Raw genomic sequence first — 22,211 nt, forward strand, 5'->3', positions numbered from 1 at the left:
AAGAAAACCAAACCAAACCAAACCAAACCACCCCCCGGCTCTCCAACCACGCCCGGCCCAGCAACGCAGCAGGGGCAGGGCGTTCATTAGCGGCGCCGTTCACCGAGGGCCCCGCGGGCCGGGCCGGCAGCACCCTGAGCGGACGGCGGCCCCCTGAGGGGACAGCAGCACCCTGAGGCGACGGCAGCACCCTGAGGCGACGGCCATCGCTCCCGCCCACGGCTCCCGCCGGGGCGCGCGACTCTCGCGAGAGCGCGGGCAGCCGTCGCCTAGCAGCCAGCCGGGCCTGCGGCCGCCGCGGCCCCGCCATGGAGCCCGGCGGGCGGCGGCGGCAGCAACAGCAGCAGCGGAGGCTCCAGGAGCTGCGGCGGGAGGCGGCGCAGTACTACCAAGACCACCGAGTGCCGCAGCGAATGGAGGAAGCGCTCAACGCCCTCTTCCCCCAGCGCCCCGCGGATCTCTACGGGGAGCTGGTAGCGCGGGGAGGGGAAGCAGCGCGCAGGCGCCCGCCCCGGCTCCTCCTGAGGGAGACACACACTCTCCCCCTCTCCGCCCCCAACCTCGGGTGGGCTGCGCCGGGCTGAAGGGCCGCTGCGCCCCCCGGCGGGGTGAGCGGGGCCGGAGGGGGCTTTCCCCGGCGAGCAGGGGCCTTCCTGGCCCCGCTTCAGGGGCGAGGAGCGGCGTGGAGGAGGAGGCGGCCGTATGGCGCTGCCCGGGGCACCTGCGGGTGCCCGCAGGACTGGGCCTTACGGGCCAGTGGGGCCGCTCTCTCTACTTGCCCTCAGGCGAGGGGGCTGCTGCCAGCCCGCCCCAAGGGTTTGATAAACCAACAGGTTCATACAAGGAGCTCGACGTCTCTGTGACTACAATTAAGCTTCAGTAATTTCCTGCTGACTCGGGCAAGGTCCGTGATGGTTTTGTGTTTGTCACCAGTGGGACTTTGACGCTGGGCCAAATACATTTCCACATCAGCCAGCCTGTGTTGGTTGCTTGTCTCTAAACCAAATTATGTTGCCCTAGGAGGGCACAGATGGACGTCCCTAATAAAACTGCTTCTCAGCATGGTGATGTCTCGGGCCAGTGACAGCAAGAGACTGGGTGCTATTCACACTGCAGCTGTTCCTGGAAAGCAAATGGGCCTCAGTAGAAGTGTCGAGAATCAGACCAATTTTATCTGTTCCCAGGTGGCAAAATATTGTAGACAGTCTTAATGAAACCTCTATTAGTGGTGATACTGGAATAGCCAACACTACAATAGTGAGCAGCTCTTGAAAAAAGTGATTTCGAGTATGTTCTTTCACATGAAAGTGGCTGTGGAAATGAAACATTTCTTTACATCTTACACCCTTTTCCATCTCCAAGTGTTTTGCCGTCACCAGTGGAAGCAACTAGAACTGCTAATCCCTGTTCTTGCTTTGCTTGGTGTTTGGCGTGTTCCTCCTCTGTGTAGCTGTAAGTGTTTCCTAGTTTTCCCATTTGGCAAGTCATGGTTTGATGACCGTCTCTGATACCAGACTAAAGAATGAAACTAGGAAGGAAGTATGTAGTAAACCTCAGGTAGCAACTTAATCCTTTTTTTTTAAAGCAACAACAATGTTTATTAAAAATGAACAGAGCCCCGAAGGCTCTTCTCATAGTTGGGTGATGACAGTTCAACAGGCCCATTAAAGACGATGTTGGAAGAAGTAAGAGAACTCTGCCTGCCAGAAGTCTGGGTTTTCACCTTTCTCACACGGCTCAAAGCTTGCTCACCTAAAATCCCAGATTTCCTGTGGAGTGGTGATCCCTAGCTACATCAGTTGTCTTGTGTCCTATTAGTATATGCAGCATACCCACAACTCCTTAAAATTGTGCCAGCCTTGTTAGCTCTGTTCTGTCTAACCAAAAAACCACTTCTAATCAGGAGTGTTTGGTCATCATGATAAATAACCTTACACCAAGTATGTTCTGTAAGAGAGGACTCTACAAAAGGAGTGATCATCATTGCTATCGAGGAGCTTGCTGACAAGCTTCTCTTCCTGCCAGATTAAATCTTCTATAAAGATCTTTAATACTGCATTGGTTGAGTGTTGAGACATATGAGCTGCTGTACATATGTATTTGATGAAGCAACCTTGAAACAGTATTAGATATCTGGAACATTAAGTACTTTCTATAAGCAAGAAGTATATTCTGAAAATAGTTTTTGTTTTTCCCTGTCAGCAGCACATACAAAATGTTATGCATAGCATTTCACATGAGAACTTTTTCTGAGCAGGAGGATTTTGGTTAAAGTCACTTCTAGTATTTTTGTTAGGGAAAAAAAATTACAATATTATTTTAAAGCTTAATAACTACTTGTTAATAGATAACTGAAAGCACGCTACAGGAATTTTAATACAACATTAGGATCTAGTTGAGTTCTCTATGGATTTCTAAGAGTTTCTCTTGTCCAGTATTCTCTTATGAGAGAGAAGAGGCATGTATTTTTTCAAGATCTTGTCCACAGAAAAAATCATTCTTTTATAGCAGCTCACTACCACAGGGCATGTGGAGGCTATATAAATTCTAATAGAAATGAGTTTCATGAGTAGCATGAGTAGCACGATGACTATTTTTGTTACTCAGTGTAAAGCCAAGTAAGCTTTGGACAAATGCCTATTATCTAGGAAGGTTAAGGAGATTTTGATACTCATGACTAACTTTGCCAAATAAAACACATATTAATCTAACCTGGATATGGCTTTGGACTTCCATGCTTAGATATGAGTTGGATCTGTTCCCTGGAATCTCATTCTTAAGCAGATAATACAGAAGTAAATGTGCAGTGTAACAAGTATGTTGAATACTGGAACATATAAATGGATTTGCTCAATAGTGGATTTGATTGAAATATATTTAATGGAACAAAAACCTCTTTGCATAGAGGTCAACTTTTAATTAAGTTCTTTCTCTTTCATTTAAGGCTAACTACTTTTCTAAATTTTCAAAAGCTCCAGTAATATGCAAATTAGTTGGAAGAAAAGTTCTTGATGGAGTTGGTCAGCCAACATTAGAAGTGGAAATATACTGTACAGTTAAAAACTATGAGAAGGTATGAGCTGCTTCTTCCTGTTTTGTTTATTTTAACAAGACAATATCAGGGAGAGGTACTATTCTGCTCACATCTTAAGGAACATTTTATTTTCCATCTTTAATGAAAGGATATGGGTCCCTGTGACTCAACAGTTGAGTGTTGTAACTTAGAAAAAAACTGTAATGTTAGACAGTGGCAGCAACTATAAAAACTTTTATTTTCCATGTATTAGACAATACTCATCTTTATGAGTGGGATGTGACAGTGCATCTTTGTATATTAAATTTTTAGTTGTCTTAATGATCATGTAGCTTTTCCTTATACCCCATATCTAGCCCTGTAAGTTGATTTTCCTTTTACATTTTTCTTTTTTTTTTTTATTTTCAGATCCTTATATTTATATTTGTATGACAGTATTTCAGAAAAATATAGTGTAGGTGAAAAACACAGTATAGGTGAAGGCAGTTTTTTACACTGAGCTAAGAGGCTGATGTGGGTGATAATTAAGTCAAACAAATCCATCTAGCACCTTCATCCAAAATTCATGGTACATTGCTATCTCTTCCCCTACCTGAAATATTCAAGATACTATCTTTTGCAAATGTAGCTATTGTGGCGTAATTATTTCTACTTCCCCTCAGTTAAACTATGGTTCACTTCATTCTTGAATTAAATATACCTTCATAGATATTCACAGTACATAAATAGTATTCACAGTAATACTATTAATGCAGGCAACTGTGATATTTGTAAATGATGTCTTCGTTAAGTGAATTTTCTTAAGTATTGTTTATTCTTCAGCAGTACAGAAAGATAAGTTGTAAATTACCTACATAAGACAAAGTGTAACTCATCCTGAGGGATGGTGTTAAGCATGAATGCTGATGAATCATGGTACAACAGGCTACCAACAGCTGCAATAAAAAATGTCCTAATGCCTGTAAGATCTTTAAAATAACTCCATTCTATTCTGATAACAAAATATATGTGTAAAGCAGATCTGTCAGAAGGTTTTTGCCTAAGTATTTATAATTTAGATCAAGAAACTTGAATAAGATCTGTAATTACCAAAGTATAAGAGACTAGGAAGAAGGTGTTGGATGAAAAAAGAGAAGTAGAGCAAACAGCAGATGTGGAGATAGGTGCTTGTAGAGTTGGTAAAGACTTATACTTCTTAGTCTTTCAAATGACATTTCCAAGTTAGAAATGAAATAGTTTTTTAAGCTTTTTTACTTTTTTGCAGAGGATTTGTTCCACTGTAATGTCTTCTCATTCTCAAATACCTGAAAATGCTTTACCTGAAACAACTGAAGCTGATGAGAAAGAAAGAAATGACTCCGTTAACACTGCTGTGGAATGGGTCAACGAATCACTGAACATGATGTTAAGAGGCTTGAAACCTACTGACCAGTGTAAAGTTGATAAGATTCTTGGGTAGGTCTTGCATATTATGCAAATTATTGCATTTGAAATATACACCATTAATTTATATTCTCAATGAAAAACATGCAATTGTCAGCGTTTTCTACTATTATTTTTTATATATTTTTAGGATGTGATGTCAATCTCAGATACATTGCACTATATTATTTCCTACGTTTTTCATAATTATGATACGAAATCACGCTGGTTTTTACAAAATTTCATACATGGGATACAAAAATAAGGGTCTCTGAGGAAAAAAATGCCTGAACACCTCCATAAGTCAAAGGCTCCATTCAAGAAACTCATTCAGTACCAGTTTAATTCAGTGGGGATGTTTTTTCAGTCTGCAACTTCACTTCTACTGTTCATTGCACTGCAGAACAAAAGTGGTACGAAAGGCCTGTGCGTGTGTCTTCTGCACTGAGCTAATCCACAGAAAACGTATATACATACAGTTTTCAGGTTCTGGTGGAGTCTTCTTTCTGAGCAAGCTACTCCAAAAGGCTTCTTGCTTGGGGCAGATAGTTTCTTTGGAAACAGTTTCTTTAGTAAACATCCATGTTCATTTTTTCATAGAAATATTTGTTCCTGGGAGTATCCCAAAGTAAAACAGAATGCCCATATTTTTCCATTCCCTGCCACACTCTGCACAGACTGTAGCAGACAGACCTAATTGCCTTCCGCGTGGATTAGCTTTGGGGAAACCTTGATGAAGGGAATAAAAACTCAATTGGAAAGAAATTCTTCCAACTGAAGTGAGTGTAAATAAGATTTTAATGAATTGTTTACTTTATATATCTTACATACTCAGTTTGCCTGCATTGGGTGGCTGTGACCCATGTATGCAGTTCCCATTTTGCGCATGTAATTGAAATTCAGCCACTTCTGAGCTTGCAGCCACTGAGATAACCAGAGTACAGCTGACCTATCAGATTAGCAACCTAGGCCAAGCTGTTGTATGTCATGAAGTTATGACAGGATCTGTAACTACCCGTGCAAAGTGAATACATCCTTCACACCAGGATTGTCTGCTCAGAGCTAGCTTTCAAACCAGTGTGGTTTGAAGACCATGTGTTAACGTTTATAATACTTGCTCATGGTTCTTTTTGTTTAATCAACGATGCAGATGACTACCAAAAAACCAATGTCATTCATTGACTTCTCCAGCTTCACACAGTGAGTATATGGCAGAAGCTCAGATGCCCTTAATCTACCTCTTAGCATGTTCTTTAGCCTGAATCCTATGTCTGCTTGTCACATGTCTAACAATATTTTGAGCCAGTAATCTTTATGCCTCTTCCCTCAGTGAATACTTTACGAAAAAGGTAGAAGAAAAAAAAGAAGTTCAAAACCAAGAAGAAGAAGAAGAAGAAGAAGCCACTCTTGCCCTTACTTCATGCACTCCATCAGCAACATCACTACCTGGGAAAAAAAAATCAGCAAAACCAGGTTTTACTTTATTTTAATATTTTCTGCAATACAGGTATTGATAAAGGTGCTAAAATACTTTCTGAAGTATTCTGTGGACACTGAATACTTCAGAACACATGACACAATGTCTCACATTCAAAGAGTTTGGTTACTCTCCTAAATCATCTTTCTGATCACAGCAGTTTCTACTGCAGAAATGAGAGAGGGGAAAATACAGAGTTTTCTCATCATTCACATGCATTGGTTGAACAGAGTTTCTGCCTTTGTTCTACATTTGGCTTAGACAGGAGGTTATTACTCTTCAGAGTGAGGAATAAGAATGGAGGAGGATGCAGTGAAGAATAAAAATGAAAATGTTAAGAAAAGGGAATCACAGAACTGCACAAGAAAATGGAAATAGAATTGAGATAGAAGTTGAAAAGAATGGAAGGAGAGAGGAAGTTTCTTGCTAATAAAAGGAGGAAATAAGGTGAAAAGCAAAAGAGAAAGAAGTAAGGGGATGAGATGGGAATGATAGGCAGTACAGAGTAAAAAGTAAGCAAACCATCCTACTACAGGAAAAAATGGTGTGAGAGTAGAGAAATAGGGTAAGTATACATGGCCAAAAAAAAAAACCCACAAAGGAAAAAACCCTATATGCTACCTCCATAGATGCGTTACCCTCAGAAAAAAAAAGGTTTGTTATAATTTATGGTAAGGGCAGAAAATCTTGGCAAATTATTATTTCTTACCAGTTTAGTTTCAACTGTCATATGCTATTAGTAAAACCTCCCAATTAGTATGTTAGATGTGTGCCCAGTAAATTCACCTTTGACCTGAAATGTAACATCTGCCGTTGTCAGCTTCATCCAGATATCATCATGTTGTATATTATACTTTTAGTCAAGCTTTTGCTGTTACATATATTACTTGTTTTCACTAATTGTATTTTCTTTATACTTGATTGTGACATTGGCTGTAATATTATTGTTAGAATCAATACCTGACGATTAGGAGCCAATGATTATAAAGCTACTTGTTACAGAAGACTACTAAGAGATAGTGACTTCCAGTAGCAGGTGCTTTCAGAGGTAGCATCTATGTTGTAATTCATGCAGGTTGGAAGGTAGCGTAGTGTAAAGGATCTCTGCAGTTTGTCAGAGTTGCTCAGTACTTGATTACTAGTGTCTATGTGTGTAGCTCTTTATCCTCAGTGTAAGGGGTAAAGAATCCGTGGACAGTATGCAAATGATGTATAATCTAATGTGCATATCCAATTAAGGTGCCATTAAGAACATTTTATCATAAAATATCAGTTGTATCCTGTAGTATTTATATTTTATTGAAATCAAAACTTGTACGGCACTCCTATTAGGAACCAAAGTAGTTTGGTCAGATTTACAAAAAAGTGCCCAATGCATATGATTCTTGAGAATCAGATGGCTTCTTTCGGTTTCATATGGGTGCCTACTGTGCATGTTCGTGTAAACACTGTAGGCAATAAATAAGCTAGTGGGAACTGCTGGGTTTCAAGCATTTTGACAAAAGTTACTGTATCTGAAAGAGAAATAAGTTCTTTTGAAAATTTACAAGACTATGTATGTGGTATATTTAAAAGATCTGTTTTCTCAATGGAAAATCCAACTGCAATAGGCCTAATTTTTTTTCACAGTCATTATTAGAAGAAATCAAGTATGTGTACTCCCAATCAGGTTGGAATGTAATCTTCCAAGTTGTTTATGCAATGGCTGAGCATATAAGGAGGATGATAAAGAATACTGAGATCATGCTTATGAAAGGAACCTGAAAAATGATGTCACATTACTGGATATAAACATAGATAAATAGATTTGAAATATGTCTGACACCAGAGTGAGGACAGATGCATTGATTACTTGTAAGGTCATGTCATATAAAGCAACTGACAAGATTAACTTTTTAAAAAAATAACTGATGCTTTTGTAATACATTGAGTACATACTGAAATGACAATATCATATTTACTTGTATAACTGTGATACATAAGCACATGTTTTCAACCAAGAAAATATTTAGCTACTACTCTCTGTCTTGTAGGAAAGAAGGTGGCAGTTGCAGAGAGACCGATCCCACCTGCAGAACCTGCTGAGTCAGTGCTTCGGGGCAGCGTAGCCATTGGGGGCACGTCACTTGCTGTAGCTAAGGCTGGGGCTGCCGTTAGCCATATCCCGTTGTATTTACATATTGCACTGCTGAAATGTGATCAGGTACATGTGACTTCTGTAATTTTGTTTATTTTATCCCAGTTATCACAATTATTCTTGAATTCTGAAGCCAGTAGTCCTTTGTGACAGTGGTATTAAATATACCTCATAGAGTACACCCTTAAGGCCATTGCCTATAGCAGTCTTTGAACCCTGTGCCATAATTAAAATATGTAAGAAATTATTCTGATTTTTAACATTTTTATTTTCACATGGTACTCCCAATTGCAGGATTCACTTAAAGAAATGACTCTCCCACTCCCAATGGTTACTCTGTTGAACTGTGAAAAAATTTCACCTGCAAAACTGAGATTAGTGAAAGAAGTTATGCTTATACCACCAGTTCAGCTATCACTCAAACAGGTACTGTTTCATTTTCATTTTTATAAATGTATTCTATAGACTTCATATAAACTATATATGTACATAAGTATATAGATCTTTTCAATATAGTCCTTACAAACTGTATTTTTCATTTTTTGTTTGCTTGCAAGGCCATAGTCTTAACAAATGTTAGTGCAGAATTCTAACACAAGGAACATTAAAAGAAGTAAATAGATGAAGACTTTAAAGAAGATACATGAAGATTTCAAGCTTTAAAAGTATGTGTTTGTATAGAGGAAGAAATCAGTGTATGGAAGAAGATGTAGGGGAATTGTGTAACAATAAAAGATTTTAGCTTTGTTTAGAATGTGATTTTACATTAGATTATAAATAGTATCAGTTGAAAGACAGCACACAAAACAGCAAAACTTGTAACAAATTCACAGGAAAACATAAAATCTTTGGGAATAAATTGCTTTAAAAATGAAATTGTGAAGATAGAAGGGAATACAAAGCAGAACAAAATCCATTCAAGGGGCAAGAAGGATGGATGAGACAGACTGGATCAACCCTCTCTTTTTGTTTAGCCAATGTGATGCATTAAAGAATGTATCTGCACAAGATGCCTACATTAGGGCTGTGATTCCTACTTTGTATGCTGGTGACCTGAACAAATAGCTGAGCTCGATTCTCTTTCTTTTTCCTTTTCCTTTAACTTTTTAGAATTGTCACCGAGAGCTTTTAGTAAGGTTGCTAATTCCGTACCTTTCAGAGACATAATGCCTCCTAGTGCTCATGGGAGAGTAGCAAGCTGTTTGCTGCAGTGCACAAAATGTAGCCATTCCTCCTGTGTTGGTGTGTTGTCAGCTGTGACTGACTTCTGCCCCCTTCAGTATTCCTTTACTGGCACAGTTTAAGAAAATCTGAAATGTCATTTACAAAGTTAGCATTAAACTTCTACTAACTCAGCTGAAAAGGAAAAAGAGTCTTGCGTTAAAAGCAATGGATTCAGTTAATTGGAGTGTTCCTCCATTCCCGTGTTTAAAATGAAGACAGTGATTTTTCCCTGCTTCCTGGAAATGTTCTAAAGGGAAATACATTGAATTTTGTCAGTTTCCAGTTAGGAAGACATAGATAGAGACACAGTTGTGAACAGTGATTATCATCTTCCTGCTTCTCAGATATTAGGCAGACAAGTTGCTTACCTGTTAAATTTGGGAAGGGTTCCTTTTGGGGAAGAAGAGACCACTTTTCTTGCCATCCCATTCAGCAGCATAATCAAATATTCCTGTTCATTCCACTGCTACTAACCCTTATCATTGGACACCTGACTGCATTTCGTAGGTGGGGGAATTGTGTTAAGGAAGTCTATAAGAGGTTTTTTTTAAATTCTTTATATTAAGATCTGGGTTTAGAATAAGTGTTCTGTCCTGATTTAAGCTGCTAAAATGAAATCATTTATCTTTCTTTTGAAGATTACTGTCATTTAATTTCAGGGCATAGAAAGAGTTCTGGATATTCAGAAAGAAATGATGAGACTGTTGCAGCCTCCAGGCGAAGCGGTACAATAAAAATGCATAATAATAATGTGATGTTCTTTATACTACTATTGTCTTTTTAAGCATAAACGTGTAACATTTAGCCTATTGCCAGGCTTAGTCTTATGGCACAGAATAGAAGATGTGTTTCTCTGACAGATGAATAAAACATTGGCCATATGGTGATATTAAATTAATGACGATAGAATAAAACATTGTTCTAAGCATAGCAAGACTGTTTACCTGAAGAAGTATACTGGGAGTGAATGGTACCAGTGAATATACAATAGGTGGTTCTGGTCTTGCTAAGTCTCACACACAGGCAACACATATTATTCAAGGTACTATTACTGTAGTATATCTGTCTCAGTATTGTGCATATGCTTTTTGCAAAGCAAGATTGTTGGGTTTCTCCAAGTACAGAGCCTAGATTCTCATTTTTGAGATCCCTTGTATTTTTGATAGCCTAGGTAAGAATCTTTTGGAAAACAAATGATGTTTGGGGTGATGCCTGCATTGAAATAAACATTTGAAATTAGTTACCACCACAAAATAAAACTGGATAGTTGCTGATAGTGTTCAAGACCAATAGAAACCATTTCCTAACTTAAATATTTGCAACCTCTTTAGACCAAAATTCAGTCAGCATATTTTTTTTCTTAATTCTGAAGTTTCTCTATCATTTTTGGACTTTTCCATGGAATTGATTTCTTTTTTCACTCCCAACAGCCCAGTTCTCAAGTAGCAGACAGTAAGAAAGGCAGAGCACGTAATACAGGGAAGAAAGCTCCGGTAAGAAAAGATTTTCATTTTAAGCCTTCAGCAAGGTATTAACATCAGCAGGGAACCATGTTCTTAAATGAAACATTAATCTACATTACCATTTTGGAAAGGTCAAAGCAAGACTTTTAAATATTCCAAATGCTCATATTTTACATAATATTTTGGATTCCTCTGACTACACCTTCGCTTCCTGTGGGACAATGACAAAGGGAAAATTCTTTTGGAATCTGGTCATTTTTCACATACAGAAATCCTGGTAAATTATCTAAATGAGCATTTTGCAGGCCTGTAGCACCAGCAGAGAACATGCCGCTTTGATCATGTAAGCCATGAAACTACCTGGAAGACTTGCATGATGTGCTGTTTCCTAACTCCCCTCCTAATCACACTGCATTAAGTTCCCAGTTCTTGTTTGAGGTTGTAGATAATGGCAGATATGAACTGCTGGGTAAAGGGCAGCACTCACAATAGTGCACAGGACATTATGACTCAAGTGATCTTTTTTTATCACTTCAAAACCTGTAGTTTATAGATGAGTTTTCCCGATAGTGGAATGGAAATGCCATGCTGGTTTTGCTTTCCATTCTGAGATGATTAAAATGTTACCAGGTGAGAATTTTTGCTCTTGAGGAATACATAAAAGAGAGGATAAATAAAAGTTTTTCTATTTTTTTGTTGCTTAAACAACACAAAATTCATCATCATTAAGCAACTGGCCAATGTTCTTCTGGTGGGTAAGTTCCATATTCTTATCACAATATGTACTGCAGCCACAAATTGAAATAATTCCTTAAGATATGCACAAGGAAACAGTGCATTAGATTCTCTGAAAAATTTCTCTTTATTTCAATAGCAGAAAACTAAAGGAGATGGTAGTGAGACTGATGAAAGCACCATGTTAGTTTGAACTTTTTGGGGGGAAAACAAAAAAGGAAAAATTACAAAGTAGGCAGTGAAGAAGAACTTGTTTAGGTTATAGAAGTAAAGATTAGACAGAAAAAAATGTTTTTATAAACAGTGCTTTTAGTAGAATGTAACAAGGCACAACATATGGGTGCCTTGAAAAATCACATGAAAATGCAGACTTAACCTCTATCTCACATTAAATGCAGGAAGACTGCAACATTTCATGCTGTCTGTTGCTGCAGCTTAGTGCTCCAAAACCAACAAGTCAAATAGATTTTCTCTCCTTGCAGATTGCTACAAAATAATCTCGTAACAATTTGACCTGCATTTTCTCCCTAATTTTTTATGTGAAGAAACATTCATATATCCTCTGTAGCTAGGCCTCTGTTCTGTCCACTGTAGTTAGTTCTCAAACTCTTGTCAAAACCAATGCCTTCCAATTGACTTCTCCAGTCTAACCCAGGATTATATCCTGCTGCTTTCTGGGTAAGTTAGTGTCATTCTTTGTAAGCCAAAATTCACAGACTTTAAAGTTAAAAATCAGTCATTGAAAAACCTACAAAAAACTTGACAACAGAAGACCATGTGAAATATTTGCTCAATACAGCTCTGCTTGTGGCTCATGTCCAGGAACAGTGTTCCTGAGGCAGATGACTCCATGCAGCTGTGCTAGAGGTATTTCCCCTCCATGAAATTTGTTTCTTCTAGAAGTCTTGGAAGAGTCTAGTGGTTCTTGAACACTCCACAGAGGCAATATCAAAGTTGTAGTTGAGGATAAAGGAGTAAAAGCTGTTTAAAATTGGAGAATATGTTTTTGTGGCAAAGGGATGGTCCACAGTACTGGAAACTTTTACATAGCATCCATGACAGCTCAGTGGTTGTTGAGTTCCTTTAAAATCTTTCTGTAAACCAGTACTGGCCATATAAGAGCAAGAACCACAAGACTAGAAATATTTCCAAGGACTGTGTGCTCTCTACTTATTAGCACTTGATTACCCCTCATTTATAGAGAATTATCCTTAAAGTTGTCAATGCGATTTCTGAGCGCAGATGTATATTTTGATGACTGAATGCATACTGAAACAGCAGAGAAAATATGTATATATAATATATATGCATGTGTGTAAATAAAGTTATTATTTTTGTTTTACTTTCAGCCACGAGCCTTAAAAAGAATATCACACTTAGGTTGCCTAATAACAGGGTGCGATAATCTAGAACAACCGCTACTCCTAATGCAAACAGTTTGCAACAATATAGGTCTGGAGCTAGGAACAGACATGTACGTAGCAATAAATTGTGCTGCTCATGAATTAATGGATTATGTAAGTTATTTTCAATATCTATTTGTTGGTTTTTAAAAGGAATGTAGCTATTTGTTAACATTATTTATTATTACGTTGCTAACTCACCTAGAAGCTTCTAACCCCATTTTTTAAGGTAGCAATCAAGCAAACCAAAAGATTTGCCTCTGCATTTATAAATCATGGTTGAATCAGTCCTACAAGTGTAGCAGATATGTTATTGGATTGTGAGTGCAAGGGCACGAGAGATGCAGACAACCTTCTGGTAGCTTGGTGCAGCGGGAGCAGGGCGAACGCACATATTCCTCCTCCCCAGCGGTACCAGCACGCTGGTGCTGCACCTTCCCCATGATAAGGCTCGCTGGACCACGGCAGACCCCCATTACAGCGTGTGTCCTGCCTACAGGAATCTCTGTTACTTTCATGATTTAACTTTAATCATTCAAATGCTATAAGCCTGCCTGCATCAGCCAGGTTTGTTCCTTTTCTCAGTTTATTTATTTAATATAATTTTTCAGATCAGTCTGTGTCAATTATAACAAACTCTTAATGGGCAGACACCTACTACATGCTCTATTTAACAGACCAGCTTTATTTCACATTAATTCAAAATTGCCTAAGATGCAAAGTATTAAGTAGCAAATCCTGTTTTGTTTTTTTATTTCACCACAAGGTATAAATGAAATAATTATTTTCTATCCACCTTGCTTTCAAGGATGAAGAACAAGAAATTCTTTACACATGTATGCTTCTATAATTCCTTCACACCACTAGATGCTTACTTGTCCATTATATTACACTCCATCTGTTGTTTTTTCAAACTACCTTGACCTTTCTGTGTATTTTTACTATGGTATGTTTCTATACCCACTAACATTCATCTCCTTGTGTATCAACATTTATTTTTTAATTCTTATTTTTCCATATTTTTATTTGACAACATTTATTTATCTCCAGCTGAAGTCTTCAAGTTCTTGATCTTGTTCCAAGATCAATCAGGTTTCTCTCTAAGCAGAAAAAGAAACTTCCAATTATATTTAATATCTCATGAGATTTTGTGTATTTGGGTGTACTATAGTGACAAACCTTCCATTACTATTATCTTTTGTGAAAGCAGTTGCTTTCCTGACAATCTGGTATCTGTATCCTGTACCAGAATAAGTAAAATCTTAACCAATACATTATCAGTAATTCTTTAACTTTCTGTTATTGAATTGTTAAAGTCACTAAAGCAGCAAATATTCTAGCTCAGTTTGACAGTGTGCCCTTAATAATCCTCATACACTCTGGTTTGTGCTTCCCATAACGATGTTTTAAACTAGTCTTTTTTTTTGAAAGGGGAAAGAGGCAAGGAAAAGCAGTATCTTGGTTTTGAGCACTGAGGGTGCACTCCTTTCCCCTAGCAATATTTTCTTCCTGAAATGAGGACAAAAAATTAACTTTTTTTGGAAGTAAAACGTGAGATTTTTCATGCAAGATTCAATAAAAATGTGAGACATTGCTAACTTTATCATAAAAGTAGTGTAAAACTGTCATTGTTGACTAGAAAATGCTGAAATAGATCTCCCTTGTTTTGGAAGTGGCATCTTTCAGAGACTGGCATGAGCCCACTGGAACCCACTGTTACTTTAGGCAGAGTTTTCTGTAACAATGTGCTGACCACTTAGACACAGAGTAAAGTAGACAAGTGAATGTGTGCTTATTGGAGAGCACACAATCCACCACCTTCATAGAGATATCCGTGTCACAGGATCTGTATGCTTATGTTAGTACTCTGGGGTTTCAAGTATTACCTTCCTTACCTTTTATGCTTTTTACTTTCCTTTCTAGCTTAAAGGAAAATATGAAATACTCACTGGAACATTCAAAAGTCCTGATGAAATGGTTGACATGTATGTGGAACTGATTAATAAATTTCCTTTTATTATTGCCTTAATAGATCCCTTAAGAAAAGAGGTAAGATACCACAGTGCAGTCCTTGAAAAATGGATAATAATGTTAAGTGGCATATTACTGAAATTTTCACATTTTTACAAAACATATAAAGTATGAAACTTCTGTTTTCAGAATCTTTAAGCACAAAAATATCACTATAAAAAGGTATTTAATAATTCATTTGTATATCTGTAATTAACAATAACTCTAAATTTTTCTGTATGTTTGACATAATTCCTGACAGAAATAATCCTGGCATGAAGAGAATATGGTCAGTACAAATATTTTAAGGAGTTACAGGAAAACGCTTTTTTTTCTGATTCTACTTGCTAAACTACTGTCCTTTTTATTACATTTTTCTTCCTATGTAACCAGCTCAAATTATAAAATCCAATTATAAAATTCAAGTGATATATAAATTCAATTCTATTCTATTATATGGGAGAAGCTAAAATTTGGACATAGCTATATATTCCTTAGAATCACTCAAAAAAAAATTATTGCTGCTATTCTTATGATTGAGATTTATACTCAAAGCCAGAACAAACCTGTCACTGGCAGCATTGCTCAGCAGAATTTTTAAAGTGGTAGTAAGATACCATGTATTTACCACCGTGATCAAAGTTAGAAGAGTTAATTGAGTGTGGCCTATATGTTACAACAATAAAATAGAATACTATTAAGCATGTTATCAAGTTCTAGATGGATTAAAGAAACAGATTGCTTAACCTTAAATATTAGCATTTATATGTGTAAGATTAAGTTTCTATGTATTACAAAAATTATAAAAACTTAATTGTAGCAGAACCTACAATTGTAGACCTAGATTCTGCAGTTGTACAACTTAATAAAAATTTGCTCTTGCTGTCAAATTGCACACTTTATCTTCTTTAAAATAAATATATGGGATTTGTTTTCATGAACAAAACATGAAGACTGTGATTGAAGGGGGAAGCAAAGTGATGTTGTCTTTGTGAATCTGCCAAGTGCCTGAATCAATAATTCTAAAACAGATGAACTGCAAAATCCATCTGATTTTATTCTTAACTGGAACGTTAAAAGTTCATTTTCTAAATATCCGTGTTTACTGTTACCTCACTCTAGTCAGCCTTGCCTCCCTGCACTGCTTCAGTCCGACTCTCTGAATTACCCATGTTCCAGAACATCAGATTATTCCCCACTTCTGCCACAGCTGCAAACTTCCTTGAGAATTCTTACGAAGAATCGTATTTGCAATGTGAAAATCTGCAGGAGAATTACAACGGATAGTGAAGTACAGTTTGAAATAGAATACTGTTTAGGGAAATGCCTCTCCTCCTCCCCCCCCCCACGCAAAGCTACAAAGTTTACCCATGCCACATCTTTGCCACAGATAATTAGGTCCTTGAGGATTAGCCCGGGTACCAATTCATTGACAGACAGCAGACCACATTAGTGCTTAAGTTTAAAGATTTGTTCAGGTGTCAAAAACTTCATTTTCACTTACATGTGGGCTTGAAATCCTTATAGCAGTGGACCCTTATACAAATTGCAGCTATAAGTACAAAAGTCTGTCTGATCCAGAGACCAAGAATTATTACTGGCAGAATTATTAACTAGAAAAGTAATGTTTTTAATGTGAGAACCTTGCATTCTCTGGACACAAAGAAAGCAAATTAATTCATAAATTTCTTCTTTCAAATTGTTTACGTATCCTTGTCCTTTATTTATCCTTCAATCTCAGTACCATATGGACAGTGCAGTAAAATCAAGAAACAAAGACCCTAAAACTGGAGCTTTGCTGGAAAGAGCGTTGTATTCTGCTGTTCCCTATGGGTCAGTCTTACAGCTCTGATCATCCTGTCTTGATAGGTGTCATTGAGTCTATGACTGCCTCCTGTTTCATTATTTTATATTCAAACAAATATTATGACACTTAAAATATTAACACGAGAATGAGTCCTCTGAATAAAATAGAAAATTATTTTATATTCCATTAAAATTAAATAAATGTCAGGAGGGAAATCAAAATAGCAAACTCCTGCAGTTGATTTAATTTGAAATACTTTAAACTATACTTGTATGCAACTAGCTTTGATTAACTCCAGATTAGAGTTTATGTTTTCTAGCAAAATCTTAAAATCCAAGCAAAATTCCAGTGGTATGTTTTTCTTAGGTAGACAGATTTAAAATACAGTATAAAATATAGTATGTTAATATGAACAGTATCTTTAGGATAAAATCCAAAATATTTTTTTTTTATCTCCTCGATTAGGGTTTTATTCAGTTCAGGTTTTTGAACTCCAGTTGTTTACTTGATTGTTTATGCAGGACAGACAACAATGGAGTAACATATGTTGTGCTCTTGGTTCCAAATGTTACCTGATTGCTGAAGATGCTGCCACATATATTTCCAAACTTAAAACTGACCAAAACATAAATGTACCGATGTGCAGTGGTGTTGTCCTAAAATATATTAATGAAACCAAGGTATCAGACCTCATAGAACTTACTGGACTTCTGGACGGTGAGTAGAGGGGGGGAAAGGCTGACTTTCAAACCCTACAAGTCCATAAATAGTGTTGCTACACCTGTAAATATTACATTTTTCATTTAATTATTGCCACTTGTAATTTAGAAAGCGCTTGTCAGAAGGAACTAAATTCATGTTTTGATTCACAAATCTCTGTTCAGGAGCTTAAAATGGCATTCAGGACTTCAACTCTAGTAAATTAATACACTGTGGAGGTTTTGAATGTGGGTGCCCTTTGACACTGCAGCTAAGTGTCGTACAGTTAGATATGAGAATTAAACAAACTCAAAAAAGATGTAATTGAGTAATCTGAATTTTGACTAATACTAGTATTAATAATTAAGAAATCCAAACAAGTCCAAAATGTTTAAAATTGCAGTTTACGTAGATTATTGACTACATATGATTGAGCCTTTGTGGTAACAGTACTAAGAACTTGTGCAGTTTCATATGTAAGTTTTCTCTTTGTATCCATTTTTCTTTATTCATTTTTATACCCAAGGAATAGATGGTCAAATTTAATATATCTAAGTTCCTTCCTTATTCCTTCAAAAAGCTCAGAATCGCTATATCAAAGTGGGTAAATAGCAACTTAAAGATTTCATTCAGTCAGGATGGTAAACTCTTTTTTATAGCGAAGAAAAATCATTACTATAGTAAGGAGCACATTTGAAATAAATAGACCAGCCTCCTAGCCTGTAGAATACATTACCAGAGAGATCAGCAAGAGACAGAAATTAGGATAGGATGTTAGATATTCCCTTATGCATGCTGAAAATAAAACATAATGTTAACGTAGCTAACTAATATAGCTTACATTTTTGTGAGATGGGTCTCACTGGTTTTACTCCTGTTTGTATTTAAGCTTAGATAGCCCAAGGGTAAAAAAGAATGAAAAGTCCAAACAATTTCTGTGTCGAATATATAAAATATACACTAATGAAGGTTTTACACTCCTGTTATATATAGGTCAAAGACATATTACCATATTAGGAAGTCCAGATGGAGAATCTTCTGATGATAGCCTTGTGGATCTGGTAAGTATTGAAAACTGTTCAATTGCAGAATTGCCAAAACACTGCTTTTAACATGAACTATTTTTAAGGAGAAAGCCTGTTTCTGCTTGAGAACGAAACGTTTTACAAAATGGGCTTTTTCTAGAGTTGCTTTTTTTCCCCACTGAGAGTTAATCTTTGAGTTTAAAGAGAACACACAGGAAATTTGCCAGAGCTGGGAGTATATTCTAAAGCGTCTATGATCTATTTGGTTGCATTAGTTTATAAAAAAATGCGTTACTTAAAACATTTCTGAGTAGTAATAATATTTTAGGCAAAAATTCTTAACACTAATATATTTAGTCTTTTTGTATTAAAGCTACATTTGCAAATAAAATTTCATTTCATACGCTAGTGAAAATTATTGTTTGCATCCGACAAATCTTTCATTAAGAGATTTTATTTCTACTTAGAGGAGGGTTTTTATCTGTAGAAAGAGGAGAGTGTTAAATTAGAAGCAGGATACCATGTTTAATAATGAAGAATGACTTCACTTCCCAAACTGTGTAGTTTTAAAATACGCACTTTCTCGTTTAAGGCAGTTGGACTGGGTGCCAGGTTTATCAAGTTGGGAGGTCTTTCCCGCGGAGAAAGGGTGACCAAATACAACCGCCTTCTTGCTATAGAGGAAGAACTGGCCAAGAATAGAACGCTACGTATGAGCTTCTTTCTTACTTTGTTTTCAGCTTGCAATGAATACGAGAACAAAGATTGGAGGGAGAATGATTGAAACTGCACCACAGGAGGGAAGCGAAATCAAAAGACTATAAATAAGCGCTGACAAAAAAAACCTAGGATAGCACTTGCCACAATGTATATTGTTGTCCTAATGGATTATCTGTTTACTGAATGTTAAAATAGACCCCTTCTTGAGGAGTAGCCTACATTAAGCTTTTTTCCAGAATTAATTGGTTGGAGTCTTGAAGCCCACAGTGCAAAAGGAACAAAACAAAACCCACGCATATAACACACCGAAAAGCTGCCAAAACGGAATTTTAGGCCAAATACCCCACCTCCCTAGAGCCCCTAAACATATATTGCTAACAAAACTTCATTTCACAACCCTCCTTTGTGTGTTAACATTTCCAGCAAAATGTGTTTGGAAAGCTACAATTGCATGGGTAAGCATTAAAACCCCAGAAAAACCGAAGTTGACCGATGCACATTCAGCCTTAGCCACTTGTATGCATCTGCCTGCATTTCAGAATCTGCATCTTTTTTTTTTTTTTACACTATATGCTACATTGTTAAATGCTTAACAGTTCATTAGAGCCACTTCTCACACGCTCAGGTATCAATCAAGACAGAATAGAGGCATACAGGCTGAAGGGGAGGCAGGGAGACAAGGGGAGGAAGAAAGGAAGGAAAGGGTTTGCAAGAATTTATTATGTCTAAGAAAAAGAAGCATGAAGGAGAACTAAGTCATTTTACCCTCTTGTTTCTAATCATTTTCAATGTTCTATACATAGGGTAGCAGCACTTGACATGCACACTATAGAGCAAAGTTTTTATTTTAACAAAAATTCTGTTGAAAATATTCTGAATTTTCAAAATCTCCCCCTCAATCATATATAATCATTATAAAAAATAAAAACATAGAAATAATTTTTGTTAAGAAAGTAGTTTCACACAATGTTCAAAAACAATACAGGTAATTATAGAACTATGAATTTTAACTGCCTCAGCAGTATTAATATATTCCCTATTCAAATGGTACCGTCTAAACAAAAGAGCTCGAGTTTGACAAATATTTAAACCTGTATCTCGTAAAATGAAACAGCAACAATTCCCGAAGCTGTTAATCGTTTGGCAGAAATAAAATCCAATAACTCAATCAACAGCAGGGAAATATTGAGACAGCATGTCTGAGCTGCATCCCAAGCTCCTCATTTGGCGGGGCCGCGAGCTGCGGCAGACCCCGGAGGGCCGAGCCCAGGAGGCCTCTGACAGTGTCTCGTAGAGGGGAGGTGACACCATCCCGTCGGGAGTCCCTCGGCGTGACCGAAGGGGCATGCAGCTGGGCCCGGGAGCTCCGCGGCCCCTCGGCTCTGCTGGCTGGCGCAGGAGGCCTGGCCTCCGCGCAGCCCCGAGGCCGATGCTGTTTCAGCCATGGGAATCATCTGGACGGCGCGTGCGAACCCCACGCGAGCCCATTCACACGCCAGCCACCCCTTCACCGAAAAGTATCCTATAGAGCCGAGATAGATTCAGGGACGGGGTGGGCACTGGGCGTGCAGCAAAAAAAAGGAGTTGGGCGGTGAGGTCAGGGAGGAAGGAGTGTGACGGTGGGGGAAAACAGCAGCGAGAAGAGAGGTGAAGTGTTAGTTACAGGAGCGACATCTGGGCTTACATCCAGTTGTTAAGGGCTGGGTGAAGTGGCACAGCTGGCTGGGGGGAACTGCTGCGGGAGCACCAGCACAGAGGAAGGTGGGTGTTCAAAAAAGGGGTGGCAAGGTGAGATGATTAGCAGAGAAGGGAATGCAATAAACACCCCAGCTCAGGCTGCTGCACACCAACCCTAATCCTGCCATCAAAGTACAGGACTGTCACTCCTTTGTTTCTAAGGACCAGGCTTTGAAAGGTGTTTAGAGACCCTCGTAAGCATCACGTGGCATTTAAAAAAAAAAATTGAGTGCACCAGAGAACATTGCAAGAAACCGGATTACAACAAACATGAGCTTCTTTTTTCTCTTCTATTTCAGGTGAAGCAAATCTTGAATTTATTGCTTTTGCTGAAGAATCACAGCCAGAAAAACAACTTTCTGATGTACTTCCTCCCCCAAAGCAGGATTCACTGCCTCCACAGCTCTCTCAGCCAGCCCTGCAGGTTCACAGCCTGCCTGCTCAGCACGCTGACCTAGGTCATCCAAATTAACTTTTGGGTACATTTCTTTAAAAAAATAAAATTCTATGATAACTATTCCTTAATCCATTTACTTTCAAGCGCCTTAGCCAAACATTTTTAAAAGCATTCAGATACTAGCTTCTCTTTTCCCAGGAGAACATTGCTTTCAGCTGAAACCAAGTGGCTATAGTTTGAAAATACCACAAAATTCTGTGCTGTATTTACAAATTGACAAAACAAATACCTCTGTGTTAAGTCCAAAACTAAATGTTTGCTTTGGGAAAGTCAAAATCTTTCTCCATACAAAGAGCAAGCTATTGACAAACAGTAAAAAACCCACATTTTACAAAAAACAAAGGCCTTGACTGTTATGCTGCTCCATCCCCCCACACCCCCTCAATGCTGCGCTTAGCTCTGGCCTACAAGGGAAACTTTGCTCCAGTTCTAGCTCTATCAATACAATCGCATCAGTGCAAACCCCAAATGTAGGGCACAAAGCTGTAATTGGCATCCCTAGGAAGCCTGCTTCACTCCGAGGCAGGGAAGAACAAGTCAATCTCACAAGGTCTGGGAAACTTGTCAGGAGTCTTTTTAATAAGTAACAGTGAAAAGATAAATAAATAATTTATGTCCTAGGTAACAAACAGTTTAAGTAAAGGAAATACTTCTTAAAAAACTTCGGGGTTTTGTATAATTTGAAAATTTGAATGTATAATACAGCAGCAATAATTGGAGGAAAAACACACACATAAAATGTTGCATTTTAAATTCAGAGTAACAGATACCTAAGTGAAAAATTAACCACCAGAGCCAACTGCCCCCCAGAAATGAAGATACCAATGAGAGACAAATTTCCCCAAGTTTAGGAATTATATG

General features: G+C 37.9%; 1 protein-coding gene across 10 annotated transcripts; it reads left to right on the forward strand.

Annotated features, from left to right (window-relative positions):
* Window positions 1-276: 276 nt before the first annotated feature.
* On the forward strand, window positions 277-21,410 carry ENO4 (enolase 4). 10 transcript variants are annotated; one of them, XM_074875379.1, is made up of 15 exons: window positions 399-473; window positions 1,363-1,452; window positions 2,945-3,073; window positions 4,299-4,489; window positions 5,787-5,929; window positions 7,967-8,136; window positions 8,365-8,496; window positions 9,954-10,019; window positions 10,725-10,787; window positions 12,842-13,009; window positions 14,819-14,944; window positions 17,234-17,429; window positions 18,405-18,472; window positions 19,029-19,146; window positions 21,193-21,410. In XM_074875379.1, the coding sequence occupies exons 4-15, from the start codon at window positions 4,317-4,319 to the stop codon at window positions 21,363-21,365; spliced, it is 1,596 nt and encodes a 531-aa protein (XP_074731480.1). In that variant the 5' UTR covers window positions 399-473; window positions 1,363-1,452; window positions 2,945-3,073; window positions 4,299-4,316; the 3' UTR covers window positions 21,366-21,410. The 10 variants fall into 10 exon arrangements, with proteins under 10 accessions (XP_074731471.1, XP_074731476.1, XP_074731477.1 ...); XM_074875370.1 differs by lacking the exon at window positions 1,363-1,452 and having other exon boundaries at window positions 277-473; XM_074875378.1 differs by having other exon boundaries at window positions 1,363-3,073.
* Window positions 21,411-22,211: the final 801 nt, after the last annotated feature.

The sequence above is a fragment of the Strix uralensis genome, chromosome 7, assembly GCF_047716275.1.
Source record: "Strix uralensis isolate ZFMK-TIS-50842 chromosome 7, bStrUra1, whole genome shotgun sequence".
Classification (NCBI taxonomy): domain Eukaryota; kingdom Metazoa; phylum Chordata; class Aves; order Strigiformes; family Strigidae; genus Strix; species Strix uralensis.

Bases quoted from the DNA above. Each gene is read 5' to 3' on its own strand.
- ENO4 (XM_074875370.1), top strand. From the start codon at position 309: ATGGAGCCCGGCGGGCGGCGGCGGCAGCAACAGCAGCAGCGGAGGCTC. The intron at 8,137-8,364 runs GTACATGTGACT...TCCCAATTGCAG, and splicing joins CACTGCTGAAATGTGATCAG to GATTCACTTAAAGAAATGAC. The intron at 18,473-19,028 runs GTAAGTATTGAA...TTCTCGTTTAAG, and splicing joins ATGATAGCCTTGTGGATCTG to GCAGTTGGACTGGGTGCCAG.